General features: G+C 42.4%; 1 protein-coding gene across 2 annotated transcripts in view; it reads right to left on the bottom strand.

Moving 5' to 3' along the window:
* LOC137098180 (adhesion G protein-coupled receptor A3) overlaps window positions 1–27,406 on the bottom strand; it is a 151,181-nt gene that overhangs the window by 17,687 nt on the left and 106,088 nt on the right. For both annotated transcript variants that reach the window (XM_067474150.1, XM_067474141.1), the window contains 2 exons: window positions 12,111–12,238; window positions 3,126–3,249 (listed from right to left, as the gene is read on the bottom strand). In XM_067474150.1, the coding sequence (XP_067330251.1) occupies window positions 3,126–3,249; window positions 12,111–12,238 (252 nt within the window). The remainder of the gene's footprint in view (window positions 1–3,125; window positions 3,250–12,110; window positions 12,239–27,406) is intronic.

The raw sequence follows: 27,406 nt of genomic DNA, 5'->3' as shown, positions 1-27,406 counted from the left end.
GTGGAAACAAATAAAAAAAGTACTGATTCATTAAGGACAGCTATAATCTGGTTTGCAACCACTATCCTAAGACCTTAGCTCAGAATGGTAACTTTGAAATAAGCCTGCAGTTCTGGTGCAAGGACGGGTCAAGATTTGACTCTTTGAGAAGTGGTTGAACAGCAGCTTGCTTGAAATAATTTAGGACATGACCAGATGTTAATGAAAACTAGAACCAATGAGATTTTTGAAGGAGGAGGTGGGTCCAATGTCCAGGGGACCAAAAGAGGTTTTTCATTTTTTAAACCAAATTATTTAGCTGTTGTAATGAAACTAGAAGAAAATACTTCAAGGATCATGAAGGACAGAATATGTGGGGAGGAAGAGAAGATAATATTTGCCTATATGCCATTTATGTTATGAACAAAGAAAAAAAAAACACAGGAGCTAAACGTGATAATGATTTTCTGTATGATGTAGATATTTCTGGATTTCGCCCTGGCAGGAGTATTTAGCCAATGTCTACATGTCCGTCAGAACAAAGATTCAGATTGTGACAATAGTAGCAATATCTTAGCTTATTAAAGTTCTGTTAAATAGCAGGCAGGTAAGGGAAGCAGCTGGGAAGCTTTTTAGACAAACGTCAGGCATGTTGTGTCAGTTACAGGTGTGGAGACAGACCTGGCTGCCCGTGATACGAGCGGTGACCCTCACAGTCATCCCTGTCAGAGAGCCTCCTGCCCAGCAGCTCATGCAGAGCTGGTGCTCTGGCATTTAAACATGTGGAGGTGGAGTCTTCACTTTAGCACTTTAGATGCAAGCACCTAAAGTGCTTACACAAACCGAATGCGAGTGAAGGCAGCGGGTGAAAAGCAGGAGAGAAGCGTACATCAGTCTCTCTATGGCTACATATAGTAAATGCCCCCTTGCTGTGATGAGCTCTGCTCCAGCTGATGTTACATCCTCACTACACGAACAGGCCCAGCTATCAATCATCGGGAGACGTAATCTACCAGGCCTATGGGGTTTGCCAACCACTGAGAAAGTAAAAGATGTTGTTCTCTCCCTTTATTTCACTCCAAGCTTTAATACGGCAATGATTTCTAATGTGCCACATGGCACTTCAAAACGATTTAACCGTTCCTGTCAACTGTGCACAAATATAGAAAGGCCATTTATGTTTGTCCACTCAATTTACAACATTATATGCGCCCTTCATTCACTCCTCCAGGTTAAACATTGTCGTTTCATTATATAAAAAAAAGAAAAACTAAAAATAGTGAGGTACCATCATGGAACAAAACAACAGTTCTCGTTTTCTAAATCCATCCTGACATTTCATCTCTCCATGTCCCTCCACAAGTCATTCGTTTGTAACGATGGGATGCAGAGATAGAGGTACCACCCATGTGGCCATGCATTCATTGCAAATGGTCACAACATCCAACTGCAGGGAGATTTGCATCATAAGATGTGCTTTGCTTCCCTATAATCATCCTCTCAGTCAGTGGTAAATGGTGTCGTATGTCAGTGGAAATTATGATAATGATCCATAGACTTCAGAAGATCTTGTGCAGACTCGTTTCATAGCAGTGATCAGAAACATAAGGGGAGGACTGCAGCTATGTCTGTATGCAACCAGAAATATTTTAATTGTCAATTGAGTGTCCATCCAAATGACGCCGTGCTGGCAGGGCTGCCTGGTGTGCTAGCATTGCTAAGTAGCTGTTGCACACAAAATAGTCATCACTAAAGTCATTATTTAATCACAAATCAATGCGTGAATGTGCCCAGCTCATGGTTGTGCAGTTCAACAGCAGCAAGAACTAAAAGATCAACGGTTTCCGGCTTGTCTCTTAAGGGGGTTGCCACAATATAATGTGTTCCGCACGTTATATTTGGCTTGTGTTTTTACACCGGATGCCCCTTCCTGACACAACCGTCAGGAATTTTTTTATCCAGCCCTTGGTGGATGGGCGGGGCCACACCTGGTGGGGTAGGATTCGAACCCGCTGCCTTCTGCATCCCAGCCCATTGCTCTACCCATCACAATTATGGCAAAAGGTGGACCCAAGTGAGGAGACTGTGAGAGGGACTGAACTAACGATAAACAGAAATCGCTCCTAACAGGAGGGTTCAAAGAAAAAGGCTCAAGGCACAAAACCATCCACTCAACTGAACACTAGGAGAGTTAACTTAAAGAAATCAAGAAGCCCCACAGAACTAATATCGACAACAGGATGGATACATGAGCAAAATAAACACTACAAAAGACTCAGGATTAAAATCAGACAAGGATATGAAACATAAAAATCTAAATGAACACATGGGAAAAGGCAAAGGAAACTAAATGACAGAAATACATCAAACCTCAGACCAAACGCTGCTGGACAACAGAGTCCAATACACAGGAGACAGGTTTGCTACGATCAGGTAAACCAAGAGTTCAGAGCTTTGGCTGGAAGTGAGATGATGAGGCTCTGGCAGGGAACTGTGGGGAAGGCTGGACTTAAATACTGAGGGAAACAGGTGCAAGCAATAAAGAGGGATAACGAAAGGTAAAGTTAAAGAACAGGATCGGGAACGGGACTCGGGGAGAAGGGGCTACAAAATAAAAGTACAAAGGCAGGAAGTGTAACGGGAGTGTCGCATCGTGACACCACCATTGAGCAACCAGGCACCGACCGAGGCAAAAACTACAGCTTTCAAAAATGACCAGCTCAAACTACACCTCTCTAAAACCGCTGAAGGTTTCATCTAATGCAGGACTGCGACACTGCATGTACGTCCTGCTTCTTTCCATAATGTCCACGAGAACGAGATGAGTGACTACGCTGCCTGAAACACAACAGGCTACTATACGTCCAAACTGCCACGCACACCGCACCTGGGCCTGTCTTTTTTTTAGGCTATTCGTTTTTTCTTTTTCATGTATGTTAGTATTGTTGCTCCTCCAAGGTCCTTGAGAGCAACCAATGGCCGAGGCAAACTCCTTATATGTGTTCCTGTAGCATACGTGGCCAATAAATCTGATTCTGATTCTGAAATGCTGCACTCAGTGGCCTGGTTGCCAACACCTGTATAAACATTCATAATCAATTCCAAAAGCTTTGAGAGTGGCACGAATGAAAAGGGAATGCACTTACTGCTTGACAGATGATGGGGTATTTGATTCGATTGATGCCGCCGGCAAACACAGCGAAGGTCAGAGCCGTGTGGAAACAGAAGTTGAGAAGCATATGCCATGCTTTCCGACTGATGCGAATCGCGCTGCCAAAAAAAAAAAAAATAAAATAAAATAAAATAAAAATAATAAAAGACCAAGAATAAAATCATTAGCAGGTGTCTTGTGTTTTCTAATAAAGTAAAATCTCATTGAGATTCAGTATTTCAGTATGTTACTCATCATCCTCCTTCATCAGTAAGATTTAGGCATTGCAGGGTCTTTACCTCGCTACTGGCTGATAGATTAACAAGCACAGAACAGAGCCCAGGAACACTGCTCACAGAGACTGAGTGATGCAAGCAGCCCATTACATACTCTGCTGCCAACACACGCCGCCCAACTTTAAACAGCAAAGTCATAATTGAGTATGTGCAAGTTTATTAATTCATTAGTCTAAGTGAAACAGGTTGCAAGCTATTTCGTAACATTCTCTCAAACTTTAAAAAAAAAACAAGTTTGTTTTATTTTCATGGTGCTTCTAATGTAAATATGTATAATACCACATTATTTTTGCAGCGTCATGCTCAGCAACCTGCTTTTTGGGTGACTGAAGATGCAAAGAAGGGAAAGGCACAGGTTTTCCTACATTTGGGCGTCATCATCACAGTCAATGATCATCACACATACAGACAACGTCATCTGTAGGCATATTCATGTTTAATGAATAGTTAAAATGACAGTAACGACACAGGACACAACTTGATGCATGCTGGGAGGTTTAGCGACATGTCTTGGGATGCTAATATACACCGATCAGCCACAACACACATTTATTAACCCAATCAAAATGTCAAAACAAATAACACAATAATGATTGTTATGCAAGAAGAATATATAAATCTTACTCTGAAATGACAAAAATACGAATTAAACATCAGCAGTGTGCTACTTGTACATGTAACAGTAAAGAAAAGGTCAAAGTCTTTGAAGGGCTTTGAAAAACAGGGCAGAAACATGTTTTTCTTGTCTTAAAACATATTGTTATTGACGGGGCCAGTGTTGCAAATGATGGGTTAAATCATAACTTGGCTCAAATACTCCTCATATGACAATATAGGAACATTTTCAACAAACTGTATAATGTTGAATTTTTGAATGATGGACCTCAGGCAAAGCCTCTTCACAAATTCCAGGTAAGAAACTCAGTGTGTGTATTAGTGTTAGATGAACACACACTGTACAGCCCATGCTGTGGTAGTGTGTGCACACAAATAGAAATTGCTCTGCTGGATTAATGATTAAATTAAAAAAAAAAAAATGCTTCCAGTTGACTGGGTCAATTGAAGTCTTCACAATGTGAAACTATGCACTCACATCCACTTTGTGAAATATGGCATCAGTCGGGGGTTAAACAGCGTGTGGCGGGGCACTTAACCCCCTTTGGCTATTTCCATCCTGCTGTCAGGAAATAGGCTAAATAGTTTAGACAATACCGTCATATTTGTACTGTGTGAATTATCAGACCATTGATTCTTTTAACGATTCTCCTGTGTCAGCTCCCGTCTGTTTAGCCGTATGGTCGATGTCACCATTTATATAAAGCCTGTCCTGGAAATCTCCACTCCCTAAAATGGAGGAGCGGAGCCCCGGCTGCACGTGAGCCAACTGTAGATGAAGCAGTGGCTCAGCAGTGAGCTATGAGGTGTGTCTGGGGCTGGGCTCCACTGCTCTGCGTAAAGGGAGGGAGAAGTCAAAGCTGCTGTTCTTGATGCATCTGCTGCGATCCAGGTACTGAACTCTATCCAGCAAAGAGGCCATAAATCAGGCCGGCTACTGGCCTCCCTGGAAGGGGGGTTTTCATAGGCTCTGCTCTGGGCTTTCACTGGGTCAAGTACATTAACCTGGCAAGCCTCCACATCGCCATCTCCCAGAGGGTGGGGAGAATAAAACTGTCATTTCTGTGCATCTGCTCTCGCACCATACAGCCACAGCAGAACCAGCTATATGTGACAATAACGCTGTGTCACTGGCACTGTCAGATGCAGAAATGGAAGTTATTGTTCATGTTAATTATGAAGGGCTTTAAGATAACAAATTGATAAAAATATTTTTCTGGTATCAGCTTATCCATCCATCTAAGCATTAACAGTTTTGTGCTTGTTAAAAATCTAATATATTACTCATTACTCTGTTCAAAAGCAATATTATCACTTTACGTATAAATCCCTGTCAAAAGTACCTCATTGCATTATTTGTTATATTACTTTTCTGAAGTGGTTCTGAAGGAAAGAGTCTCTAGTGGGCAACATCACATTCTTTGTTGCTTGTTGATTACAAACCAGTTTTAGTTTTTTAGCCATTGAAGGGCTACAGTCATCCTCCATGTTCACAGAGGGCTGGTCTTTGTCGAGGGGTTATTCATAGTGGAAAGAATCTTCACAATCCCTGCACACAATTAACAAAAGCTATATATATTTATATGTATATTTGTCATTTCGGCTTATCCTTATCCATATAACATAATAACGTATAAAATACATGATATAAAAACTAAAGTCTGCAGTGAATAACTTTTTGGCCACTTGAGGACAGTAACAAGGTATAATTGCTGGATATCATCTGCCTTTAAAATTGATATAGCAAACATGATAATAAACGTATGTAGCAACAACAGATTTCCTTTTGAGTCACAGTTCCGCCCACTTACTAATAGAAAGACATTAAGTTCAGCTTTGTTTCATCTATCCACCCTTCCATCGATTGTCTTCCGCGTATCCTGATTCAGGTCGTGGTGGCAGCAGGTTTATCATGGCTTTCCAGAGATCCTTCTCCCCAGCAAATTTTTCCACCTCCTTTGGCAAGATTCTGAGGTGTTCCCAGGCCAAATGGGATATATAATCCCTCCAACTTGTTCTGGGTCTACCACGTGTTCCCCTACCAGTTGGCCGTGCCTGGAAGACCTCCAGAGGGATCCGCCCAGGAGGCGTTCTAATTGAAACCCGAACCGCCTCAAATGAATCCTTTTAACGCGAAAGATCAGCAACTCTACTCCGAGCTCCCTTCGCATGAAACTCGTTCAGGCCATTTGTACTCGGGATCACATCCTTTCAGTCATAACCCAAAGCTCATGACCATAGGTGAGGGCTGGAACATAGATTGATTGGTAAATTGAGAGCCTCGCTTTGCGGCTTAGCTGCCTTTTTCCACCACAAGGGTTCGGTACAACGTCCGCATTACTGCTGAAGCTGCACCAATCAATCACAATCCATTTTACCCTCACTCGTGAACAAGCACCCAAGATACTTAAACTGCTTCACTTGTGGCAGTGACTCATTCCCAACCCGAAGGGAGCAATCCACTGTTTTCCTGGAGGGAACCGTGGCCTCAGACTCGGAGGTCCTGACAAACCATCCCAGTGCATGGTGAAGGTCACAGTCTGATGAAGTCAACAGAACCACATCATCTGCAAAAGGCAGAGGAGAGATTCTGAGGTCCCCAAACCGGTGCACTCTCCTACCTCTGGCTGCTCCTAGAAATCCTGTCCATGAAAATCAACAGAATTAGCAGCTCTGACAGAGGTCAACACCCACTGGGAACGTGTTTGACTTATTACCGAGAATACGAAGGCAACTCGCACTTTTCTTCCGTCTCCATAAAATGTTCTGGCTTTGTAGCTACTAATTGCTCGAATCACATTTTTATTATGATTTCACTGAAGGCTGAATTGTCTCCAAACACGATTTACTGTTTTTTTTTTCTGTTCTTGTGTCACTAGGCAACACAGGTGATGGTACGTGGATGCTAATTAATAACATAACTCGAAGCTGCTTTTGCTCCCTTTTACTAAAGGCTTATCATCCTCAAATCTTTATTGCAGCTAGAAAATGTATCAACGGTGTAAAAAAAAAAAAACAACAACAAAAAAGTTAACTCATTTTATTATAATTCATTTTATCTCTATTCAGCCATGCCGCAAAACATCTTATGCAGGAGAACAGTCACAATTTTCAAAAAGAGGCAATCTAATTAGAGGGAATGGCCTTTTAATATGATTTTAAACATGATTAACTAGAGAAACTGTGCAAAGTAAGACATTGGATTCTGCAAAGTGTGCATTACAATTGAGATGACGAATGCAATGTCTGTATATTCAGTATCTGATTTTCTGTCCATTTAAAATAATTAGGCAGCTCATCAGGGAATCTGAACCTGGACTGCACCTACTACTGAAATTCGACGATGCACAGGGAGTAAAGAAGAGCCCATAGGCACACTTTAAATGTGGTATTATGGCCACTAAGCTCAGAAAAAGAAATTACAATACTGTTATGTTGATTACAAAATATTTACTTTGGATGTGATTCAACTTCACCCAAGATACTATTCAAAAACCATTGCTCATAAAATCCCTCGTACAATGATTATTACATTATATTTTTTACAATACAATCTAGCACATTTGGAATTTGTAAGACATTAGGCAGTCAACAAGCTCAGTGGAGTCATGAATAAAAGGTGCACACAGCAGTGCAACAAGATTAAAGCAGATGGTGGTCTTAACATGGTTGCTAATATTGAGGGAAATGCAGTGCAACTCTCACTTAAATGCCTGAACAAAACTATAAAATGTTGTAAGAAGTTTAAAATCAAGTGTAATAAACATAAAACACAATTCCTCAATACACTATACTTTGCATCAAACTGTCTTTAGAAAGCACATTCATTGGTAAAAGTGCAATACACAACATGGGAACAAATAAGACAGATTTAAAAAAAAATACAGATATAAGAGATTTAAAGGAACCGACATAAGGAAAAAAACAAAAGCAGTAACAGCCAATATCTCAAACTGAGTTAAAATCCAAAGAAAAATAATGTCTGTTACACAGCTGCATGACGTTATAACTGATAATCAGGTGTTAGTAATAGTGAAGGTACATTTTTGTGGCTACTATAAATCCCATCTGCGTGGTGTTTTTGCCTCCGCTTCAGTTCAACGTGTGTGTCACACATAGCGCGACTTCAGGAAACCTAGCAGACAAAATCATCCTCCGTTAACTTTTCCCCTGCTATTGCACAATTCTTCTTTAAAATGTATTTCCACTGAGGCATAATGCAGATAACGGACACGCCAACTATGCCCGTTAGTTCATACTGTAAGTTTGAACTAACAGGCGTGGACACATTTGGCACAAAACCTTTCTGGCCCCGGATTCATCCGATACCAAACGTATATGCGCGAGTCGCATTTAGGCTGAATTATAACTCTAAAAACACGTCTGACACAAAATGCAGCAATTGGCACAAAAGGATTTGGGGTTCAAATACATGTTATCTACCTCTATGTTGCTTAGTTGGCTCATACATCATGCATCACTTCTGCACCCATAAGCATTTTATCTTGGATTCTATTGCTGGCAGAGAAAGAAACAACAGCACACGAGTGACAAACATGCACAATGCACTGTGCTTGTCCTCAGCCTCCCTCACATTCTGCCCATTTAACACACAGTCCCGGTGCTTCACAGCTTGAATACTGTCAGTCAGCTGGAGTGATACTACACAACTAAAGTGTTACTAAACAGTTTTAGTACTGGGGAGGGCCTAGGGGGATGCGTGGAGGAGGTGGAGGAAGTGTTGGAGTTTGTTAATGTGAGCTGCGTAAAAAAGAAAAAACCCCTCTAACCCTCCCCTGTGTGTGACGGACACCACAAAAGCTCCAGCGTCAAATCTAAAATGTGGGCTTGTACGGGCATGGAATTAATGTCTTTTAGCTTTAAAAAAAAAGCACTTTGTGATGAGTGTTACATGTCCCAAGGTACCAGGTTACAATTAGGTTTTTGGAGCATCTCAGTTGTGCATTATGTAAACCCCAGATCCTGGAAATGCATCGGAATCTGTATCCAGGTTCCGGTTATTCTCACCATGCTCACAGTCACAGTTTCTTTTTGTGTGTCTCTCAGCCTTCATATCTTCAAACTAACGTAAAGCAAACGCAACCTGAGCAAACACAAAATACAGGTTTTAAATGATCATTTAAAACTTTTTGGGAGATTTAATACTTTTGGGGAAAAGTATTTCCTCGATTAGTTTCTACATCCATAATACTACCAAACAGAAATAGATCAGAGTCAGAGTCACAATGACCCTGAGACTCCACAGATCCACAGTGATAGACACTATTTACGGAAGGGAGAAGACCTGAAACAACAGTGAACCGACCTTCCAAATTTAGTCCAAAAGCACAACAACAACTTATCCAAGAAAACACAAATGATCCAAGAAAGCCAAGGAACTGCTGGCCTCTCCCACCTAAATAAAGTTTTCATGACCCCTGAGAGACATGGGGTAGAACTGGCATCATGGGAGAGTGATGAGGTGAAAATCATTGCTAACCCAGAGGAACATTTGAAACCTGAAGAATGAGGATATTCAAGGGGGGAGACTTGCGGGAGGGAAAGATGAATTCTGCTTTTACCAGAGAATCTGTTTGGGAGTTGAAGCTCAGTTGCAGCGAGACAACGATCCCAAGCATCAGAATGACTCCAAAGAAATTCAATTAATGGTTTGGAGTTAACTTATCAAAAGTCTAGACCTAAAGTTCAGGGGGGTGATGACTTTTTCAGGTTGATAATTTGGGTACTGGATAATCCTTTTGGCTTAATAAATAATCATGTAAAACATGTACTTCGTGTTTGTCTCAGTTTGCTTTTGTTATGTTAGATTCAGTTTGAAAACCGGAAACAGTTCAGTGGGGGTCAAATATTTGTTCACAGCTCTGTACACAGAAAAATAATGGAAATATTGGAGATCATAAGGCTGATCATAACAGAAATGTATGAAACAGGTGCTCTAAGAACAAAGACACATCTTCAGGCAGACACATGGACATGAATAACCAGGTTTCTTATGCTCCCTACACTTCCATCCATCCTGTTCAGGGTTATGGGGGGCTAGAGCCGTTCCCAGCTGCCTTTGGGAAAAAGGCGGGGTCTCCAATAAAACTCTGGGCCAAAACAGATACACACAGGCAGACAACTATTCACAATTTACACCTACAGATAACTGAGATTTACTAATTAACCTAACATGCACGTATTTGGACTTTGGAAGGAAACTGCAGTACCCAGAGAAAACCCACGGATGCACAAACACGCAAACCCCAAACACAAAGGCAGGAGCCAGAAGGTGGATTTGAACCGGGGACTTTCTATCTCTGAGACCGCTCACCTATACATTTAAATCATAAAGATCCCAAATATGATCAAAGCTTAGGCAACAGAAACATACACGAGTAAATGTACACACTACGTGCATTCTGCAAAACTGCAAGACGGGAAGTAAATTTAAAGTTTTCAGAGATTTCTGATTGGGCTCGTAAAGCTACTGCAAGAGGATAAAACGTATAGCACAGATGGTCCCGTCCTCTGTTGGTAGAGGACCAAAGACTAAAAAGAAGGTCAGAAAGCAGCTAACTAAAGTACAAAAGAAAGAGTTTGCACACCCAAATCAATGAGATGTGTCCTTTCCTTTAGTTCAGACCGGCACACACGAGTGCACAGATGTTTTAGCTTTGCCTCCTACACCATGGAATAGTCCTTCATGACCGAATTGCTTTAGCTTTTGCCCTGCAATGGGTGCCAGTAGTCTTATAACTAGGAAGTGCACCATGAGGTTGGTTGTTATCATCCTCTGATTTGCATCTCTGAAACTCTCACAAGGCTGCTTAGTGTTGAAATATGTTTGACAATCTGGTAAAATACCAGTTAAAACAGCCCTTTGTTGTGGCCATTATGTGTCAAAACTCACCAGTTTAGCGCCTAAGATAATTGGCTAAAAGTGAATTGGCTTTTAAACACACATCAGAATATACAATGACACGTGAAAACTCTTCCCGGTTGTTTAAATCAAAACAGTTAATGTCTTGCCGTTTGGAAATTGCTTCTGCCTCTATTGCGGTTTGTTTTTTGTTATTTTTTGTAATCTTTCCTTCCGTCAGTACTGCGGCGCTGGATGACAGTAAGTGATGCTGCTGTTTGGAGCCCCAGATGCTGTCATTACTGTCTGACTGCGGAAGGATGCACACAGTCTTCATCCCAGGTGTCACAGATGGATGCAAGCTGAAAAACGCTGCTGTGCCATCATATAGTTTTACGAAGTTTGTTCTTTAGTCAGAGTAAAAACGGGGCTATAAAAATTCTGTCTAAAGTTATATCACTGTTTCTCTAAGAGCGTTTTTTGTTTTTTTTACTTTTAAGTGAAAATGTGACATTGGAAATATTTCCTACATTATTTGTTCACCAACCAATTAACACCAGCCGCCCACTACAAAATAAAACCACCTGCTGGCATCAACATGGTGACTGACTGGTTTATATTAAAATCAATGGAGCTGTTTTGCAGTAACACCGCATTCATGCCTACAGTGTGATTCTCGACAAGAACAGGTGATATATCGTTGAGCTAGAACAGCCTCCTGCTTTAATAACAGCATCCATAGTGAATGAACCTAGGAAGAGCAGACAGATGTCAAGGGCCAGACGGTGCATTGTCTGTCCTCATTTCCATATGGAATAAAAGAAACAGTGGTGGCCTAAGTGCACTTCAGAAATCCAATAAAGAGTACATTTATGAATCCCACCCCACACACACTCACACACACACACACACACATAAATATCTGGGCTTGTGATGGGGTTTTAGATCCGCTTAGTCAGACAGGTTGCAGTGCTTTACACCAGCCTAAAGCATGTGACTCACAGCACAGTCAGCACAGGATTCGTGACACATCAGTCAAAAACAAACTGTAACACCACCGACATAAGTGGCGGCGCGAAAAACAAAAAAAAAGAAATTACATAACGGTCTGTTTTTTTTTTTAAAATGCAAACATGAAGGTAATATCTGTGACCTGAAATGAAGCCCCTGCTGGTTTAAATGTGCAGTAAACCCTCTTCCTTCTTACCTGTGGTGCACTATGTACGTGATGATGGAGGCGAAGAGGCAGAGCAACATGACCGCCGTGCAGGCATACACGACCGGGTGCAGAAACTCCCCAGGGTACGGGGGGAAAGATAGCACCTTCTTCAGATCCTAATGCAGAAAAAGAAAGAGAGAGAGAGAGAAAGAAATGGAATAACGGGATATAGTCATTAGAAATACAGATTCATCAAAAATTATCAGTGAGCAAGAATCGTAGGCCTGCAAGAATCCTGACAGTATTTCTGACAATCCACCCAAAGACGAAGACGATGAGCTCTCCATATGCATAGGCGCAGTACACTGGGCTGATGAGATATGAGAGTAAAATACAAATGAATGTCAAGGAAATGTCTTGGAGTTAGAACGCTGTCCAAATCAGCATGAAAGAGTAACAACCCAGTCGAGTGAAACCCCCCCCCCCCCCCCCCCCTACATTCACATTTTGCATTTCAGGCATTTAGCTGACACTCTCAGCCAGAGCCAGGGAATACAACAATAGCATAAGCTTCCTAGTCTGCCAGCATGAAAAGCAAAACAAAAATGCAGCGGAAGCATGCAAAAGAAAAAATTGAATAAAGTTAAGTCGCTTTTTGTGTCTCTAAATGACACACTGTTAACAGTCGCTCATTAAGCTCTCAACAAAACTCTAAGTTTTGAATCGGTTGTGTTAAAATATAAAACAAGCTATTGTAAAATCAGTACGCTAACCTTTCATGCACTCCGCACCGACACCAGGCAGGTGTGGAGCCAACGGTGACGTCACGATGTGGGGCCCATCGAGTTGACGCTGCTAAATAAAGCCCACCTTATCTCCATAACCCTGCCAGCTCAGTGTGAGTTAGTGTCTGCACGAGTGATCCACATACACGCTGTCTGACTCCATCACCGTCTCCGCGAGTAGCCAAGTGGGATGCTCTCTCCCTCTATGTTTATCTGAAAGCTGATGAGCCTGTCGGGGCATGTGAGGGGTCGCGACCTTCAACTGAGCATTTAGAAGCACAGATGTAAAATAGTGGCCTGAACTGAAACAAAGTTCGGGGGGGGGGACAGGACACAGGGGAGATGTAGAGCAGGAAAATGTGTGCGGTGGAGACTCGGGCCAATCACAGAGTTTAATAAAGCCTTTCCAGTGTGTGTAAAGAGGACAGAGGAAGTCAAATGTTAGGAATGAAGACTTCAGCCAAGGTATGAATGTATTATTGAATGGTACTAATTTTATGTTGAGACTCTTTCAGGAGGTAAAAAGCAAAGCAACTAATAAATAAATACAAATATTACAACAGTGAGGAGGAAAATAGTTACACAGGCAGCACTTAACATAGCACTTCATATTGGGATAATATCTAGGTAATAACACTAGGGGTAATATATTGGTCATAATCCTGTAATGAGGATATTAATTCAGACCAGGCATAGCAGTACTGATACCTCGACTTTAATACCACGGCCAGAACTTTTTTGAAAAGCACTTTTATAAATTCCTCTTCATAAAAACAGAAAACGACAATTTGCTACAAATCTGTAGTTTTGTTTTTCGGCACATTGACATTTTGCCACTAAAAGCCGTTTTCACCTTCATAAAGGAGGATTTATGGAAGGACTGTAAGACTGACTTAGCTTTAGTGAGAATAATACATTTCCACAATAGCAAAAAAACTCAGTATCTGTCGACATCAAAGGCAAAATGGTCCTGAAGAACATAGAAATAAGGGACTATCGCTCACGGAGCCTCTGCTCTCCTGTCACTGATGAGATTCAGAGCTGAGCAGGACATGCTGGCAGAGGGAGGGGCTGTACGTTGGTGCGGGAGCTGCTCCCTGGACGATCTCAGCACACAAAGTCCACCACAACTTGCTCCATTTCAAGATAATACATGATAACATTATACATACATTAAAGCTTGTTCATAGCAATTAGAAAATAAGCCTCTTTGCTGCCATATAGACCACGGAGGAAGGTGATGTTATCACTTTGATGCATGTTTATGCTTCTTAAACAGGTATTTTTTCTGGCTTGCTACTCCTAGAGCTTCTATTGGGGAGGCTGAGAAGCTGAGGGCTTCACCTCGGTTGGGTTCTGCTCACCATTTCTGCACCCTCTCGTCATGCAGCTCTCCGGCCTGTTTGGATCTCGGCTCCACCCTCGCTCGCACAGACCTAACAATATGTGGACATGCGCTAATCTCGCTCACTGCTTCCTTCGAGAGCCCATAAAAACCTGCATTCCTGTTCAGAGTCCCACCTGCAGCCATATATTTTAAAACTCTTGCATTGTCCAACCCAGCTGAGGTATCAAACTTTGATATTGAATTACAGGGCTGAAGCAATTCAGTCAGTGCCATAAAAGGTATTGAGATGTAAAATAAAAAAATAATAAAGTCATTTATTATTACTCAAGCAACAGCCACGTAATATCTCGGTATAAGAAATGGTTATAGGTACTAGGAGCCCAAAAATGCGTAGCTAATAATGTGAAAGCCTTACGGTAATATTACGTAGTGACAAGGATGAACAACATGACTTAAGAGCTGCAGCTGCAGTATTTAGAATATAACGTTCATCCTATTGCTTGCAGAAATGTGTCTTTCTGGGATATTTCTGGACAACTTTTGACCAGCAAAGCGGTTAGGACAAACCTGAATGCAGCACCATCAAGGGTAGGATGGACCACAAAGAGCTATGTCTGCGCTCAGAGAGACTTCACTCCCTTGGCAGTATGCACCTTTGTACATGGTTTTACTGGACCTCTTTATGTACTTACAGAGAAAACTTCAAAATGATTCAAATGATACAACTCGCAAATCGTGAGGCGTTTGATTCACATCCGATCGGCTGTCTAACAGAGGAAGCTTCTGTTCTGACTTTTTTCGAGAAATGTCTATAGCACTGTACAGCAGCAATAAACATGTAGCCTGCAACTGACCACACTGCTAATCGCTCCACTATGCTCACTAGCTGGTACTGTAGCTACCATTGTCCAGGTGTTCTTTGGTGTAAGATAGTGAGCATATGGAGGGTTTCTCGGAGCTTTTCCCCGGCTTGAATGATGAGACTATATTAAAACAGTAAGAGACTCTGTGGGTTCATCACTGTGAGTGACTGTAATAATATCTCTAAAGAAATATTCCTACAAGTGAAGACAAATCAGTGTGATCATCAATCTAAAAGACCGACATTTATGACTTTACGGTTTGTAACTTTGGCAGAGAGTCAAAAATGACAAGAGGGAGACATTGAGCAAGAGAATGAGAGAGGACTGCAATTAGACCTGAGCAATAAAATGTACCATCATTTAAAAAAAAAAAAACATAGTAGCACACAGACAGATAAAGGAAGGAGAAGAAAAAAAAAAGCAGACAACGAAAGAGAGTGGGCCTTTTTTTGGGGAGAACTCAAGCTTCACATAATTTGGTAGCTACAGATTTACAGGGATTTATTAAGTTTGGAATTGTCCTCCAGCGATGTCATGGAAGGACAATGAAAACTGGTGTTAATTACAGCTCAATGAATTGATGTTGCCAAAAAATAAATAAAAAAATCATGGCCTACAGCATCAGTGAGAAACCCTGCTGAAATGAAGCTTTTAATTCAGTAAGCCGATTTATTTAATGGCACTTCATAGCAGTTCAGATCATAAAAAAAAGAAGAACCCACAAAAATATCAACTTAATTAAAGGTCAACAAGAAAAAATGTTTCCAAGGGAATCAGGAACTGCATTGGTAAAAGCTAAATCAGGGTCAGACATACTGATACAAAGTGTCACGTCGCGAGCGACAGCAGCCATGATTACAGCTAAGGGAGGGAGTCAAATAGTCTCATGGGACATACGATGATTATCACTGGGCCTATAATGCTGGCTCATAATGTCTGGCTCGCACCTCTTTAACCATATAATACGCCAACATATGAGCATAATCAAAATCAGTAAAACTTCACATTAACCGTCACTGTCCCAGTCACTTATTGCTTATAGACGCATACGTGACTTGTGGCATTTTTTAAGAAATAAAGATTCTTCCTTTTATTTAATCGTCTACAATCCCTCTGTTTCTTAGCGAGGCAGCTGTGATTGGTTGTTTGAACCTCGGAAATAACTGACAGCCTAAACAATCTCGGAGTCCCATCTTAATGAGCTTTTTTGAGTGGAAGTGCTGGCAGAACGTCAGGCCTCAAGATCAGGTCTATGAATCCCAGCAGTAGCCTAAAGAGTTGAGAAGAAGCCCGGTTACTGCCGCTAAACTGGAAGTGAATAAACAACAACACTTCCCCCCAATATACAGGCCCCTTTGTGAAAAAAAGCTGAACAGCTGCTCCGCGGCCAACAGTAGAGGAGCTGCCCTTTTTATGGAGCGGCGTACAGTGTAGTGTACAGCAGCATATTACAAAAGGGAATAAGGTCAAAGCTAGAATGGAGCACGCCTGCTCAGCAAAACCCTCCCCCGGACAAATAAAGGTTAAAAAGGCCTTATAGCAGGGGGAACTAAGAGAGGGGACTAAAGAAAAAAAGAAAGAAAGGAAGAAGCATGAACAGAGTCACCCCCTTTCAGCCTGGTAGTCAGCACAAGGCGGACCACCAGGTACCATGAACAAATTGTTCACATGCTGCTCCGCGGCCAACAGTAGAGGAGCTGCCCTTTTTATGGAGCGGCGTACAGTGTAGTGTACAGCAGCATATTACAAAAGGGAATAAGGTCAAAGCTAGAATGGAGCACGCCTGCTCAGCAAAACCCTCCCCCGGACAAATAAAGGTTAAAAAGGCCTTATAGCAGGGGGAACTAAGAGAGGGGACTAAAGAAAAAAAGAAAGAAAGGAAGAAGCATGAACAGAGTCACCCCCTTTCAGCCTGGTAGTCAGCACAAGGCGGACCACCAGGTACCATGAACAAATTGTTCACATGGCTCCTAGCAGCAGTGTTTATGTGTGTTCTTGTGGGATCGAACACTGACTCGGGTACTATAGGTGTTCACTACTGCTGTTATTATATCCACCCAAATACCTTTCGAAATGATAATCTGAGCTTAACAACACCTTTCTCCATAACATAGCTCCGAGAAAAAAACTGAACGTCATCACCTTGCTGACGGGGGATTTATAAAAGGACTCTTGTATTAGGCGGCATTAGTTTTAGCTGCCAGCTCAGTGTATATTCACGTTATGTATAGATCTCATTTTGCTGTGCAACAGATAGAGACTGTAATGTTGCAATTCCCTTGCTGACCTGGCTGTCATGGTGAGTGATAGGCCATTGGCTTAGCTTGCGGCGAGCTCTGAACCGCTCCTCCCTATCGTGCTTTTTCCTCGCGGAAGCCAATAGCACAATGTCAGCTGGGGACAGGAGCAGCCAGCTTCAAATGTGAGTTCTCCACTCCAGTTATTATCATTATTGCTATCGTATTACATCACAGCAGCCCGGCCACTTTATTACCGTGCAGCGGGGAAATGCGACCAACGCTCTGACAGTGCAATTTATTACAGCCTAGCAATGTTATTACCACACAGGGCCAGATTATTTGAGCCTATTCTGGATTAGCATTTGCATGTTATGTCGGAACATGTCCCCATTGTCCCCCAACCCCAGCAGCTAAGAGGGCTCCTGATCCCCTGTTTGTGTTGTAGTTACAAGTTTAATCCGCGATCCTCCCTCCCCATGACCAAATCAGATTACCAGAGTCAATTAAACTTGATCCATAATCTCAGTGCAGAGACACAGTGGGTGCAAAGTTATCAGGGCAACAAAATTAAATGGGACAAATACTTTACACTGCAGATCTGAGGACTTACAGGCTCGGTGTTTGGTTTTAGCCCGGTGACTGGTCACGTTGGCGAACTATACAACTTGTTAAAACCTACATGCAAATAACTCCCCCGATAAAACTGCATGCGTTTGACGTTCAATTGAAGCAACAGCATCTATAAACCAATCTATGACATGTCCCAGCAAAATGTGCTCCTCTCCCTCTCATAATCACACTGGCGCATGCAAGAATGCACAAACATTGTGGGAGAAGGGGAAGAAAAAGGGAGTGGGAGAAAAACTAAATTAAAATCCTCTAGTGAACAGCCTGCAGGCTCCCAGCTCCCATCCAGCACTGTATTTTATCATCCTTGAGTGGCCGTGCGAACGCTGCAACACAACCGAAGTGAGTGTGCAAATCAAACCCACTCTGGCTTGTCCCTACACCACTGGATAAAGAAGAGAGACAAGACGGCGGCGGGACAGAATAACCTCCGGACTTGAAAACAGTCTGAAGAGTGGTCATGCACCATTAACACAGGTCATCAGCGTTTCAGCCGTACCTTGTGGCTGTCACTCAGCTCGTATTGCTTTGAAATACGGTCGTGCTCGTAATCAGCACTTCGGCCTGCGAATGTTCAACAGCGGAGGCAAACAAGGCCCACGGTGAAATGAGTAATCAAATCACGTGCAAATCAAGTACACATCCATCAAATCAACAAGCATCATGAGCTGATGAGAAACCTCGCTCGGCATAAAAGATGAAGCCCCACTAGATGAGCACTGTCATTTAAGGCTCAGATGTATCAGTCGTGCTGAATTAACTGCTCAAACATAAGGGGGGCATTGTTGCATTAGCATTAATTTCTCATTAGCAATAATTTCTCTGGCTTAGAAGTGTTGTATTTGTCTTTTGGCTACTCAAATTCCTACACATAAGTTTTTGCAATCGTTGTGGAGATATTCAAAGCATGACTATAAAATAAATGCTCAACCCCGCAAACAGAGCTCATACCTCACAGTACGCAACCCCCTGCTACAACTGGAACAAAGAGGCGTCGATACCCAAGTCCGCCATGAGTAGAATGAATCAATAAGAACAAATGTGAAATGCAGGGAGAAGATTGCTTTTTAATACAGGGCAGAGACACTGAAATGACTCTAATCTCTTTCTTTCTTTAGCTTTTATTTATCGAGGGAAGATCTGCTGAGCATGATGCCCCCTCTTCTGCAGTTTGCTTACCGACCTGACATCTGGGTGGATGATGCTGTCATCTACCTGCTACATCAGGCCTTATCCCACCTGGAGTCCCATGGGAGTACTGTGAGGGTCATGTTCTTCAAGGTCTCCAGTGCTTTTAATAGTATCCAGCCGTCTCTGCTGGAGGGGTAAGCTGGAGGTGGCAAGAGTGGACCAATATTTGTCTGCATGGAGCATCAGCTACCTCACTGCTCGACTGTGCGTGGGGTGTGGAGGGCTGAAACACGGGACCCCCATCCAGAGGATGGTGCTTTCCCCTTTTCTGTTCACCCTCTACACGTCGGACTGTCACCTGCAGAAGTACGCAGACGACTCTGCCATTGCTGGCTGTGTGTCCGAGGGAATTGAGCAGGAATACAGAGGAAGTCATCACTGACTTTGTTGACTGGTGTGAAGAAAAAAAAACCTGCTCCCGAACACCAGCAAGACAAAGGAGTTGGTGACTGACTTCCTGCCGAAATCCCCACTAGTCACATCGGTGAGCATTCACGGCTCAGACATAGAGCTGGTGGACACTTTTAAATACCTGGGTGTGCACCTCAACAATAAACTGAACTGGTCCAACAACACTGATGCCCTGCACAGAGTCATCTCCACCTGCTGAGAAGACTGAGGTCCTTTGGTGTGAGCAGGGTTCTTCTCCAAACCTTCTATGACACTGTGGTGGCCTCTGACACAAATGACACAAATGGGAGTAACTTTTTCTGTCTTTGTTGTGTGATTGTTTATTACGGGGGAACGTTTGTGTCTATTATGTAACTTTTTTTTTTGCTCTTGTGCAATATTCATTTAGGTGAGGGATTAGGGGAAATAGGTTTGGTTTTATGTGTGTTGCGAAATCTGGTGCTTGTCTTTTTTCGCTGCTGGAACGCTGGAATTACCCCATCATGTGATCAGTAAAGTCAGTTAAATGCTGAGTGCAAGTGAGCCAACCTGACCAATGGCTGACTGGTGTTTCATGAGTAGCTCTACTGCAACCACAGGGCTAAAAATGAAAATAGAAACTACATGTCACAACACGTCACAGCTAATGAAGGTAATTGGTAACAGGTTAGTATCATGAAAGGATCAAGAAAGAGCATCAAAGAGAAGTTGAGGGTTTCAGAAGTGAGATTGGGGTCAAATAGTCCAGCAATGTAAGTAATGTTTAAAATGCCAAATAATTTGGGGATTGCATAACCTACAGTACATATTACAAAACAATTCAGGGAATCCAGATAAATGTCTGTAGGCAAAAAACAGGCCCAAAAAACAAAATTGAATGGCTGTGGTTATAAACAGAAGCAAACATATGAAGTAGAAACAAGATCCAGAAAAAGGACACATCCCAAAAAAACCTGCAACGTCCCTGGTCGAGTCTTGTTGCATGTGATGTCCCTTTCTCTTTCTCTTTAACTTTTTCCTGTATCTTTACGCTGTCTGCTATCGAATGAAGGCGCAAGAGCCCCCCAGAAATAATCTAAAATGTTAAAAAAAATGATTTTTTTTCTTTTGGAAATTAGGAAATCCACATCCTGCATGAAAAGAATAAAAAGGAGCCTCTGACTTACACTAATGTCAGCACAAAGTTCAAAAACCAGCAACTGTGATGGTGTAAGTGGTAACACACACAGAATAAGTAACTTCTATTAAAGCACCATTAATGCTAAACTAATCAAAAAGAATACAAAATATTGAAGCACTATGAAACTAGAAATATGACAAAGGAGGCCCTGCACTGTTGAGCAGGTAAAAGCACCTATATCATAAAAGAATGGGAAAAAAAAAGTTTGCTTTCTGAATTAAAGCAGTTTGTGGTCTGTTCCCAACCACTCAGAGTGATGGTAAAAGTAGAGGTGATGCAACACAGTGGCAAACATGCCCGACTTTTTAGAGACGTGTTCGTAAGAAATTTCCCTGTGTTTTAAAGACATTTGAGATGTTGCCTTTGTGTATGAACAAATAAAATAGCTTTCAAATCATTGTGCTCACTTCTTTTGTTTCAGATTGTACACAGCGTCCATTTCGTTTATGAAAATGGGTCTGAGGGGGGAAAGTCTGAGTATGAACAACAGAAAGGTGACAAAAATGCTGCCGATATGCAAAATGTCTGTCCAACAATGCAAACCAAAAAGAAAATGGAAATTCTGCTAACAAAGAATTTAAACAACTGCACGATACCTGGGTTTTACAATTTCCCTGCATTCACCAAATCGCACACACCGACTGAGGCCCGAAAACTTCCAAGGCAGGAACTTCAGGTTTTGCAATCATGTTTTCACGTGGGTGTCACCTGAAAAATCTAAGAGCAACACAAGAAGGAGCTGCAGCCTGAGTGTTACAACAGGGGCCAACAACAACAGAAAGCTGCCCAATTTGGGCTTCAGAGTATTGATCAACGACACACTGACATATGGACAGAAGGAGACAGGACTTTAATCAACCACCCTGTGATTAGTTGATGACCTGTTCAACATCCTGAGCCACAGCTGCAAGAAATGATTACATTTTAAATCAATTACATCTGTGCAAAGGCTTTGTTTTCCCAGCGTGACGTTTAAATGCTTGGCAGTTTCAGTTTTAGTCAGTTGACAAAGAGTTATGCAAAAATGCTAAAGCTACAAAAGTTAACTCATGCCACCACGAGCTTGAGACTAAAAGTCAACTCACTCTGCGTAGCACAGCCGTCCCCCTTCCTGCTTTGCTAAACTCTGCCCACCACTCCACGTAATTGTAGTTATATGATTAAAATAAATGAGAATGCGCCAAAATGTACAAATGAAGCCGAAATAATTGATATTTGTGATATTTCTGACTATTTAGAAAAGGTGATTCTCACTCAAAATCTTTTCGAAGCGAGTATGTCTCCGCAGTGGTGGCAGGGCCGTTTAAAAGAGGCTTTAACGTAAAATGTTCTAATAATATTTTACAGATTTTATGCAATATCAATACAAATGAAAATAGCACAGCACAATTGGCCGATATGACATGACCAGCTGCATGCAGTCAGCATAGTCATATAGTCAAGCAAACACAATCAGTGATCGAAAATAATAACATGGACATTATCACAAAACCACACGACACTACGAAATACACAAAACACAAACAAATGACTTAATGCTTCCTTCGCAGCAATATCTGTGATGCATAATTCATCATCCACCTCAGTCCCTCATTTCAACAGTTTGGACTGTTTGGTTCTGTTTGACAGCTCATGTAAGATGCTCACATTACAGCACGTATGCAAACACATATATGGTCAATATTGCTCCAGCTTCGAACGTACCCTTCCACATTAAGATACATTTAATAGGATATTAAGGCTAAAATAATATATATTGCATTGTATGTGTTTTTTTTTAAAGAGGTGAGTGTAAGAGAGAGAGAGAGAGAGAGGTGGTTAGTAGGTGTTGTCTGTGAGGGGTGACTCATCTCCTCCAATCGCTACACACTCCAAAATGCTCAGTAGATGGAGGGCTCCATGTGTGTATGCACACGAGTGTGCACGTACTGTACACGCACAAGGGCAAAGCACACATGTTGGAAACACGTCAGCCCTCTTACACACACACTGCTGTGAGAAGGCATGCTGCTCAGCACACAGAGTGGGAGCATACATTACACCGATCTGCAGCTCGTTCCCTCTGCAGGTCGATATGTCGGACCAAAACAAGCCATTTTCCCCCCTCTAACAATGGATTAGAATAGAACAGCACCCCATGGGTTCTGCTCTGTTAACGCTTGAGGACGGCGCAGTATGGAGGATGCGCTGTAAACCCAGCATCCGCAGGCAGCACCATGCAAACGCCCTCTCTAACAGAATGCCATCGCTCTCTGGCAATTGAGAAGCTCTCAGTGGGTAAATAAACTCTCTCTTACACACACACACACACACAAACGTTGCTGTCCACCATTTTTATGTCATCCTTTTCTGTCTCCACTAAAAAGCTGTAATAGCCCTTCTACTGCTGGCGGACATACAAAACAACAACATCAACTGTATAATAGGGGGCATGTGATGGCTTGGTTTCCGTTGCCATAGGAACCACATTGTTACCACAGCTTTTTTGGAAGAAAATGAGTGTTTGCAGGTGAGGGGTGTTGCCAGGCTCACGCCTAAAAGCAAAAATAAAAAGCACCTCTAGGCCATTAATGGACTTTTTTGAGGTTTTTAGTGCCGACAGGGAGGGCAACCAGTGCTGGACTGATGCCGCCATGTTCACGATCTGGGGCGGCATTCATCTCCCCCCCCGGGACAGGGGTTGCAGAGAGTGGCTGAGGGGGAGGCTCTTGAATGGGTGCAGTCAACTGTGCAAAGAACAAATGCATAAAAAATATGTTTATGTGTGCTGCGTTCGGCAACAACATGTTGTAGCGGGGAAAACAATGAAAGCAGTGATAGGAGAGATAAGGAGATGGGGAATGGTGCCATTATGTTGACGAAAACCACTGAGACAGAGAAGGACAGACTGTTAAATGGTTACTCCTTCACCTCAGGGAACTATTGTATGTTCCCAATGCAAATTTCCTTCACTTGTGATTACACCTTCCTGGTTGTGATCTCAGCCCAGTTTTATTTCACCACCCAAGAGTTGTGCTCTGCCACTCAAACCTAAATGGACGCTCCATCTCCTCTGCTGGCAATTTACATGTTTGCTTCTTGTTACGACCACTCGTAAAGGCAGAGGCAAAGAGGAGGGGATCTCAGTGCCCGTCCGGTATCACCTTTGATACCGGAGCACATCGCTCACCCGTATGAAATGGGACTGGGGGAGCTTTGAAGTTAAAACACAGCAATACAAAGGGCCGTCTATGGCTGAGTAATTCCCTTTGGCACACATGGGCAAAATTACACATAAGAGCTCAAACCAAGATGGTCACAAACGGAAACCCCTTGAGCATACTATACCCCCGAACACTTCAGATAAACACATTGGGGAATGTTTTCCTTTTGCAGGAATCTTTATTGGCATCTATCAAGCTAAAGCTGTGGCATTGTGCTGCATCACGAAAATAGCTTGTAGAATGTCTGGAAGCAGCCATTTTCTACCTATCACAGCTGTTGCACACCCAGAAAGAATTCTCTCTTTGAATAGACTCTCCTGAGGTTTCTTCCTTTCTTTTTTTTTTAACCTGAGGTTGTTTGAGTTATTCTTTCCCTGTTCTCTGGGTCTGTAAAACCCTGCGAGATGTTGTATGTGGTATTGTGCCGTGCAAATACAGTAGCACGTAAATCAAAATCCTGGACTGGTACTGGAAACGCCTACACTGTAGATTGGACTGATGAAGCTCTCCATCATGCTCCTTCTTTGTCACACAGACCAAACAGGGCCTGGCGGTGTTGGCTGTCCCGTTGTCCTAATGATAGACAACTGATGAGTCTCACCACCAGATGGAGTGGTGTGTTATGGCGCCTTAAATACTAAATACATTAATTAATTAATACATCAGTAACAGTGTCAGCAGCAACACAGAACCACAGATCTTATTCTAATAGACACATGAAAGACTTTGTGTCCTAGAAAGATCTGGTTGCAAAACTTAGTCTTAGTCTTTTAAAGTCCAGTTTCCTGGTCCAACGTCCCTCACTTGTGACTCCATAGCAATTTCTTTTTCAGGAATTTGACCTTACAGGCTAGACAGTGTGTTCGGGAAAACTGACGTTTAGATGTGTCAAAGAGCCGCTGAGTAGCAAGCAAAGTGGTTTTCAAGGCAGAATTTGCAGTACTTTTTTTTTTTTTTGCCTACAACATTAGAGCATAATAATAACTTTGTGTTCAATATTCAAGGAATTTCGATTGATATTTCAAAACAATCCCCATACAGACAGTGAAATAGAGCAGTTTATTCGTCTCTGCCATAGAACTCTGTCATCCAGAAACAATCCAAAACACATCAGCCAGGCACATATTGTATTCTATTATATCCATTTTGAGTTGACTTTCTTGAAGCCCTCTGACAGGTCCCATGCGCTGTCCTATGTTATTTCCTGAGCAAGCCAAAATATCCAGTTACAATCTTCCAGTAGGGATGAGGTTGCCCTTACTCTCTGTTTTTCTTACTGCCAACAAATCCGCTTCAAAGACCAAAATTGGAAATGTGTCTTTTCTCAATTCTGCCCTACTTCTCTACGGACATTCGTGCCACAGACATTTCGCTGTATTGAAGACAAAAAGCCGTTCTCTTAAACAGACGGGTGCTGCGTTGCACTAACAGGAGTAAATACTGCTGTAATCTTGTTGCGAGACAGTGTGTGTGGGATACAGTTGAATAAACTATATTGCCCACACTGTTGATAATGAAAGAACATGTCAACCTGTGAAAGCTTATGACTAACCGATGAGTTTTACATTGTTTTTGGACAATGGCGCAACTCTATGGCTCAGAAAAGAACAGGATATAGGTGTAACATGCTGATTGGGTCTTTTCATGGGCTTGAAGACGAAGAAAACTACAGGCGGACTTGTAGTTTTGAATTGAATATGAAAAAAATGGAACATTATGAATAATTGGCAAGGTTGGGTCCAACCTAACAAATCCTTGGCCTTCTCACCGCACTCAACAAGACAGAACCTCTCTGCATGGAAACAGTGATACGCAGTATAAACGTTGTTCATACCAAAAAAGAAAACAGTGATGCTTTTGGACTCAAAATGCAAAGTGCTCTCCATAGACCTTGCCAAAAGATATACAGTATCTCTTCGCCTGTCAAATTATGTAAGTCTCATTTTCTGCTGTCCTTATCTTTCTCCTAGGAGTGCACAGGGGGCCACACTGCATCAATAGATGCTCGCTAATTACAAGTCTAGCAACCAGCAGCAGCAGTTCCACACTCCTACTGTAGATTTTGAAAATGCCTGGGCGGATGTATTTTTACAGAACGAAAAAAAAAAAAAAAGGACCCGAGGTCAAACGTCAAAGTTCACGGTTGATCGTCATTAGACGTTGCGAAAAAGCGTCGGATGTATAATAAATCACTTGCGAGAGTTTAGTCTATTATGAAAATGACTGTCGCCTTTAACCCTCAGCCTTTCATGTTTTTTTTTTTTCGGTGCTGATATACTGTTGCTAATCAGCGTCTGGCAGCAGCGGTGAAATGGAGGGGCAGAGGAAAGCAGTCTGGGAGCTGCCAGAGGTGGACATGCAGACAGCCAAGCCAGCCACCGGGCTGGATCACTTTCTAAACTGCCCTAATAGACGGTGGGGGGGGGTGGGGGAGGGGGGCTCTTAATGTGTTTGTCTAGACTGTCAAGCACTGTGCAAATGAGGTGCTGTCCGGTTCAGTTAAATGCAGCGTACAAATACAGCAGCCCAACTGAAAGACTGCGATAGAAACTCAAACACCGGCAGAGAGACGGAGAGAGAGAGAGAGAGAGAGAGAGAGAGAGAGAGAGAGAGAGAGAGAGGCTGTTTACACAGCATGCCCTCATTTCTACCAAGCCGTCTCTGGGGTTCACAGAGGGTCGCACTGTCGACTAGGGAACAGCTGGTTAGAGAAAGGGGTAGGAGGGCGGGGGGCATCTGAGCATCAACACTTCTAGTTCAGATGCCATATTATGATGTAAACAGTAGATTTCCTTTCCTTTTCAAGTACTGTTTTGGCTGAGGCTGCGTGTACGGACCGTGTTCTAGGGCACGAGTCGTGCATGTCAGATTGCCTCTGTCGCATGAAGGAGGACAAGTGGGAGCAGTTTTATTTGGGATGAATCACGGGCCGAGCAGCAGATGTACACACGTCCCCACAGCATTGCCATGAAAAATACAAACAATAATAACTTAACTTCTTAAATGTGTTCAAATCTCACTAATTGTTTGAGAAGAGCACGTGCCAAAAACCATCAACTTGGAAATAAAATGCAACTACATAATTATTGTTCATTAAAGGCCGTTTGTCAGCAAGGACAGTTTTACGCCTCGTGCAAGCGCTTTGACTCGGTGGCACGGTTTCGGCTGCCTATTAATCAGCGAGTGCATAAAAACAACATCAAAAACCGCCAGACCACCGAATAGCCCATTACCTTTCTTTACACACATGCACACACATTAAGTGCCACAATTCCTTCTGCCGTGAGCAGCACTATTAGAATCCTTTTACACTTAGCAGAGGAGAATTCATAATATGAATAACAATTGGTTAAAGCAATTTCTATCCAGGCTAAATGAGGGATACACGCTGCATTAAAAATAGAGCAGCCAATACAGTGTTAGGGTTTCAGGGCCGATGGTGAAACGGTTGATGTATGAGATAAATGGTGGTCTGTGAGCTCCGAACTCATTAGTCAGGGAGAAAACAATATACATC

The sequence above is a fragment of the Channa argus genome, chromosome 1, assembly GCF_033026475.1.
Source record: "Channa argus isolate prfri chromosome 1, Channa argus male v1.0, whole genome shotgun sequence".
NCBI lineage: Eukaryota > Metazoa > Chordata > Actinopteri > Anabantiformes > Channidae > Channa > Channa argus.
Note: the sequence above shows the minus strand (reverse complement) of the source record. Positions and strands in the feature narration are given on the sequence as shown.